The sequence below is a fragment of the Patella vulgata genome, chromosome 2 (genome assembly GCF_932274485.2).
Source record: "Patella vulgata chromosome 2, xgPatVulg1.2, whole genome shotgun sequence".
Classification (NCBI taxonomy): domain Eukaryota; kingdom Metazoa; phylum Mollusca; class Gastropoda; family Patellidae; genus Patella; species Patella vulgata.
In genome coordinates, this window is record NC_065880.2 from 46,228,868 (window position 1) to 46,236,040 (window position 7,173).

The 7,173-nt window shown below is 39.0% G+C and overlaps 1 protein-coding gene across 1 annotated transcript; it reads right to left on the bottom strand.

The window, feature by feature from the left end:
* Window positions 1-437: 437 nt before the first annotated feature.
* On the bottom strand, window positions 438-4,662 carry LOC126811634 (uncharacterized). The gene is made up of 2 exons (XM_050537419.2): window positions 4,282-4,662; window positions 438-1,358 (listed from the first exon to the last, which is right to left on the bottom strand). Exons 1-2 carry the CDS (start codon window positions 4,523-4,525, stop codon window positions 913-915), a joined length of 690 nt encoding a protein of 229 aa, XP_050393376.1. The 5' UTR covers window positions 4,526-4,662; the 3' UTR covers window positions 438-912.
* Window positions 4,663-7,173: the final 2,511 nt, after the last annotated feature.

Below are 7,173 nucleotides of genomic sequence, written 5' to 3' on the forward strand. Positions count from 1 at the left end.
CTGGGCAGCCTCTGAACCCTCGCCAAAAGTCTTAGGACGGTAGCCCCCCCCCCCCGCCCAATCATGAATTGCTTCCGCCTACAATAGAACTGGGGTCTTTCATTCCCCCGTACAATGGGTGTTAAAGGAATTCGGCGTTACTTGGTTAATTTGCCACGTAGTCAATATTTCGGTCATTTTGAGACGAACCTAATGTGGTATATTTTATTTTGGTTACGTTCATGTAAGGCAGTGTGCAATGCGGCGTCTACGCCTGCTCTTCGATTTCCGAGTGTCTAGATTTCTCAATCGCGCAAATAGATGTGTATTACGGGTGAACCAAGGTTATTCATCACATTCAACGAGATGGTTTCTCCTTATTATGGGACTAGCCAATCCACCCCATGTGAAATGTGGGCGTATTAAAATAAAATTTAAAAAAGAAAGAATATACAGTATTATAGCTTATTTGTATCTTTTAATATTTTCACTGAAATTGAATGTCTCAAAGGGATATACAGTGAAACTGAATCTATTGCCAAAGGAATGTTGAAACTGAGATTCCAAAAAATAATAAATATAAACATTGCTAAACAATTAACCTTTTTGCTATAAAATTGACACCACTCCCCCTTGGATTGTTTCAATAAATATCCCGAATAAAATATATATATATATATATATATATTCCTGAAATAAGCTTGGAGTAACCAAGGGTTCGTTTCTTTGTTACTGTTAATTCAAAACCAACACATAGACGCTGTAACTTCAACTACGTCATCCATGAAAACAATATAAATATCTATATAGATCTACTGATCTACATTATAAATACTTCAATAAAGTTCGCCCAAAAAGGTATAACATTGTAAAAGTCAACATTGCTGATATGTCAATAATAATCTAAAAAGGCTGATAGTCACAACTTTTCACTTATTTACTTGTCATCATTTTCACAAATTCTTCATAATTGACTTGTCCATCACCATCAATATCAGCCTCCCTAATCATTTCATCTACTTCCTCATCTGTTAATTTTTCACCAAGATTTGTCATAACATGTCGTAATTCAGCAGCACTGATAAATCCATTACCGTCTTTATCAAAAACACGAAAAGCTTCACGAATTTCTTCTTCACTGTCCGTGTCTTTCATTTTTCTTGCCATCATGGTTAAAAATTCAGGAAAGTCGATCGTTCCATTACCGTCAGCATCAACTTCATTAATCATGTCTTGTAGTTCTGCTTCTGTTGGATTTTGTCCAAGAGATCTCATAACCGTTCCCAATTCCTTGGTTGTAATGGTTCCATCACCATCCTTGTCAAATAAACTGAAAGCTTCTTTGAACTCTGAGATCTGTTCCTCCGTTAGTTGATCAGCCATTTTAAGGTGTTATATATCTCAGGTAACACAACAAAATGATAACAACACAAACTATACTGGTCTTAAAACGAGACCGGCTCAAACTGACAACTTGGCGCGCCTTCTTCAAAATGTATTTTTATATCGTCGAGAAGACAGGGTTGACTGTCACGCGTTAACCTGACAATCTGCCGCAATGCGGTATATTTAAGGGTTTCGTCACATAACAACGAGATCTACCTGTGCGGAGCACTTGTGTTTTCTTGTCCACTGGCATTGTTAACATATACATGCATATCAAAATCATATTGTCAATAATGGATGAGACATTCTCTTGATTGAATATATATACATATGTAAAGTACTTTGAAGTTGATAAAAACAACCAAAACACGTATATACCTATTCAGGTGTGAAGTTTTTTAGACTATATAAACTAGTGGGCCTATCTATCGCCTAATATTCAAGTCAATATGCTCCTATAGGTATACACACAGTGTTTTAATTTCAAGATTATAGCGTTATTAAAAAAAGATCGATTTAACCTACACTATCATTCTTTTTCAGTAATGCTGGCAACAGCATCTATAGGCAAATATACTTTTTATTTGTATAATTGATCATTGTTATTCGGTTTTAAAGGTAACCTTTTTAAATATGCATGACGATGTAAATTAACAAAGTAAATTCTCTATGTTTAGATCCGTCTCAACATATTGCGTAAACATTTTTGAACCATTACTTGTTACTTTACTGTACCTTTTACAACAGGTTCCTATAGGCTATATACTCAAGGGTGTGGCCTATACATATCGATTCGACGGGGGGGGGGGGGCAGACCCCTAATGCGAGTGACGTAGTCACGATTCGAGCAGCTTTCTCGGGTGTTGGGGGCTCCCGCCGAGAAATCTTTGAATCTAAATGCCATTTCCTGAACTTGATTGTCAGAAAATACTTATAACATGGATAAAGTTTTGATTCTACGCATGGGAATTCTTATTATTTATTAAGAATTTTGCAAGAACGTACAAAATACTGTAAATTATGACCTCTAGGGTGCCCAGTGCCCACAAGCTAAAAATGTGAGGTTTCGTACAATAAGGGGCCATAATCCAAGAAGTTACGGTTATATACATACATTTTAAGTTTCATCAAAATCTAGAATGTCCACAACCTTGGTAATATTATGTATATATTTGACCAGTTCAACATCACAGATTGCAGTGCTTTCGTGGTAAGGGATTAAAAAAAACCCATAAAAACTTCATTGCTGAATAATTTTACAAGCCAGAAATCGCTAAGAAGGAAGCGTCTCCGACGATCTAGACCCCCGGGAGCTTCCGAGACCTGGGCGGCCTCTGAACACTCGCCAAAAGTCCTAGGACGGTAACTCCCCACCCCCATCATTAATTGCTTCAATTAATATTACAACAGAACTGAGGTCTTTCATTCCCCCATACAATGGGTGTTAAAGGATGTGGTATATTTTATTTTGGTTACGTTCATAAGGCAGTGTGCAATGCGGCGTCTACGCCTGCTCTTCGATTTCCGAGTGTCTAGATTTCTCAATCGCGCACATAGATGTGTATTACGGGTGAACCAAGGTTATTCATCACATTCAACTAGGCACGCACGGAGGATACATTCCGGAAATAACCCTGGTATAGCAAGTAGTGGCATTTCTGTTTCCAATCCCAAGTCCCAGTTGTCGGGGATTATTTTCAAGGCAATGCACACAATGCTACCCTTGACAAATGGGGCATGTATTCCCTTTTCAATATGATCGTCAGTAGCGAATGGACCTAGGGATTTTATTCATATATAATAATAAAATTATTCGCGTTTCTGACTTGCATCTAATGGGATTTTTGCTTGAAGTTCTTTCTAGCTTGAAATGAACAAATATTTTATTTAAACTTCATTCATACCAAATCCCACATTACAGTGGCGTAGCGTATTGTTTTATAACTGTCAATAAAGCCACTGGTATCAACCATGTTAAACACATAATAAAAGCCGCAGGACAAACAAACCGTTTGGAAACGAGCTCTAAATGTCCCATTATTCAAGACGTTGTACTGTGTGCCGTTATCGGATTAAAAAAGAAAATCGTTAGATATCTGACCTGTGACAGGGGAAATAGCTCTACAACAAAATCGTTCCATAAACCGAGATGGTTTCTCCTTATTATGGGACTAGCCAATCCAGCCCCATGTGAAATGTGGGCGTATTAAAATAAAATTTAAAAAAGAGAGAATATACAGTATTATAGCTTATTTGTATCTTTTAATATTTTCACTGAAATTGAATGTCTCAAAGGAATACACAGTGAAATTGAATCTATACTGCCAAAGGAATGTTGAAATTGAGATTCCAAAAAATAATAAATATAAACATTGCTAAACAATTAACTTTTTGCTATAAAATTGACACCACTCCCCTTTGGATTGTTTCAATAAATATCCCGAATAAAAAAAATATATATATTCCTGAAATAAGCTTGGAGTAACCAAGGGTTCGTTTCTTTGTTACTGATAATTCCAAACCAACACAGATAGACGCTGTAACTTCAACTAGGTCATCCATGAAAACAATATAAATATCTATATAGATCTACTGATCTACATTATAAATACTTCATTAAAGTTCGCCCAAAAAGGTATAATATTGTAAAAGTCAACATTGCTGATATGTCAATAATAATCTAAAAAAGCTGATAGTCACAACTTTTCACTTATTTATTTGACATCATTTTCACAAATTCGTCATAATTGACTTGTCCATCACCATCAATATCAGCCTCCCTAATCATTTCATCTACTTCCTCATCTGTTAATTTTTCACCAAGATTTGTCATAACATGTCGTAATTCAGCAGCACTGATAAATCCATTACCGTCTTTATCAAAAACACGAAAAGCTTCACGAATTTCTTCTTCACTGTCCGTGTCTTTCATTTTTCTTGCCATCATGGTTAAAAATTCAGGAAAGTCGATCGTTCCATTACCGTCAGCATCAACTTCGTTAATCATGTCTTGTAGTTCTGCTTCTGTTGGATTTTGTCCAAGAGATCTCATAACCGTTCCCAATTCCTTGGTTGTAATGGTTCCATCACCATCCTTGTCAAATAAACTGAAAGCTTCTTTGAACTCCGAGATCTGTTCCTCCGTTAGTTGATCAGCCATTTTAAGGTGTTATATGTCTCAGGTAACACAACAAAATGATAACAACACAAACTATACTGGTCTTAAAACGAGACCGGCTCAAACTGACAACTTGGCGCGCCTTCTTCAAAATGTATTTTTATAACGTTGAGAACACAGGGTTGACTGTCACACGTTGGTTGACCTGACAATATGCCGCAATGCGGTAAATTTAAGGGTTTCGTCACTTAACAACGAGATCTACCTATGCCGAGCACTTGTGTTTTCTTGTCCACTGGCATTGTTTACATATATCGTCCCCTGAGAGGGAAAAGGTCGTAATTAAGTGACATTTTTCACTTTTCGAGAAAATCGACTTTAAAGGTTTGAAAATGGTCCTGTAAAATTGTTTATTTATTGTCTTTTTCTAATATTTTGTACAGTATGTTATGATTGGGAATAGTTAGAAATGCAATATAAAGTTTTCAGTTATCAGGTGTGGTAACTCGGAAAAGTCACTTACGACTTTTTTCTACTCTCTACCTATAACCAAAGATACATACTTATTGCTGTTTACGACCTTATGTGATTTAGCGATAGGGTGGAAGTTATATTGCTCTTACGGGTATCATTGATACAGACCCCTACGTGCAAGCAAATTACTGAAGTAAAATTATGGCCTAGTTTGTGTCCAGCGGATGTTATACCCTTCTCTAACCCCAGCCCCCTCTTCTCTCTATCCCCCACGCTATTTTGATAGCCTCACGGTATCGTATAGATTTCTCTCTATCTCACTCTCTTTACCTCTCTATATCGCCCTCTTTTTATCTCGCTCTAGCCCCCTTTCTCTGCCCCCTCCCCCTCTGCTCCCCGCTCTCTATCGCCACTCCCTACTTTTGCTAGCTCCCTCCCTACCACCACACCCTTTAGCTCATTGTCTCTTTCGATCTCTCTCTAACCGTCTCACAGTATCATCACATCGCAGGCCTATCTCTAGCCCGCCCCACACTCTAGCCCACTAGATTGCTCTCCGCATATCGATAGTTCTCTTTAGCCCCCGCCCCATCTCTAGCTCTTGCCTTCTATTTCGCTATCTTCCTGGGTCCTGGGTCTCTATCTCACGCGCTCTAGCTCACGCCCTCTCTCAAGCGCTTTAGCTCACGCCCTCTCTCCCGATCTTTCTTGCTCTCTTTCTTTATTTCTTCATCTTGTGGATTCTCCCTCTTTCTTTCTATCTCTCTCTAACAGTCTAAGCTTGCTCTCTAGCTCTCGCCCTTCTCACTAGTTTGTTCTCTCTCGAGGTTAAGCTCTCCCTCACCTCTTTCTCTCTGGCCCTATCATCTCTAATTCACTTATGTAGATCCGTAACTCTCTCTCTCTCTCCTTTTCTCTTTCTCAGGTGACAAGTCTCATCGCATCGCAGATCAATTTCTATCCCTCTCTAGTCCCCACTTTTCTCCCCTCTCTCTCTCTGTGTTTCGTCCGTTGGTTATCTCCTCTCTTTGGTCCCCGACTCTCTCCATCACTCTGTTTGCTGTTTATTGCTGACATTGTTTGTGTCCACTATCTTTCTAGTCCTCTCTAGTCCCCCCTTTTGCTATCTTCCTCCCTATCTCCCTCTTTAGCTTGTTCTCTGTAGCCCCACCCCCGCCCTTCTCTCTCTTTTCTCAACGGACAGGTCCCATCATTTGGCAGCCGACTCTAGCGCTCTTTACCCTCCCACCTCGCCAGCTCACGCTCCCTTTAGCTGGCTCTCCCCCTACCGATAGCTCTCTTAAGCCCCTCCCTCTCTAGCCCATTATGTAGCTCTCACTTTCTGAATCGATATCTCTCTCGATCTTACGCTCTCTAGCTCTCACAATCTATTTTTTTTTTCTAACTCTCTCCATCTTGTGCCTTATCTTTCTCAGGGTGGGGGAGGGAGGAGTAGATGGCCAAACGGTAAGCACGTACGCGCTGTATCATAAGGTCTGTCATTGAGTCAGCTGGCGTAGTTTCGATTCCCCGGTTGTACGCGACAAGGAGTACGGTCGCCTGTCCAACCTCGTGGGTTTTCCCCGGATCCTTCGGTTTCCTCCCACTGATAAAAGACCTCTACGCGCAAGCGAATTATTGAAATAAAATTGAACGATGTGTTAATCCCGAACTTACCTGGTTTGTGGCTGGAATTTGAAAAAAGAGTAAACCTTAGCTGCGCCACTTGACCAGGAAAAGTTCTCTAATAGCACACTTAGGTCGTATAGTATGTTTGTCTTCACTTTCGACTATCAGTTATCATAAATAGCCCCCCCCCCCCCCCTTTCAAATATTTGGAAATAGCGACCACATAAATAATATAAAAGATATGGAAAGTTCTTATATAATTCAATTTGTCTTTACTTTTCGTTTTATTGGTACAGTGACACATGTATGTAACGAATAACTCGGTGTTAAATATTAGTCTAGCTGTCGGAGTTGTTAGCCTATAATTTCAGTTGTCGAAATCAATTAAACTTCTTGATTTTAAAATGTTTTTAAAGTTGGGGAAGGGTCTACGATTAAATTTCGATTCTTAAGCGAAATCTAGGTTTTTTACTAATTCGGTTTCGTTTTTCAGTCAGTTATAATATCTCAACACTGCACTCTGTGGACGTAAAATGCAGACGAATATAACCAATCAACACATCAAATTTTAATGTAGCCTACTTGTA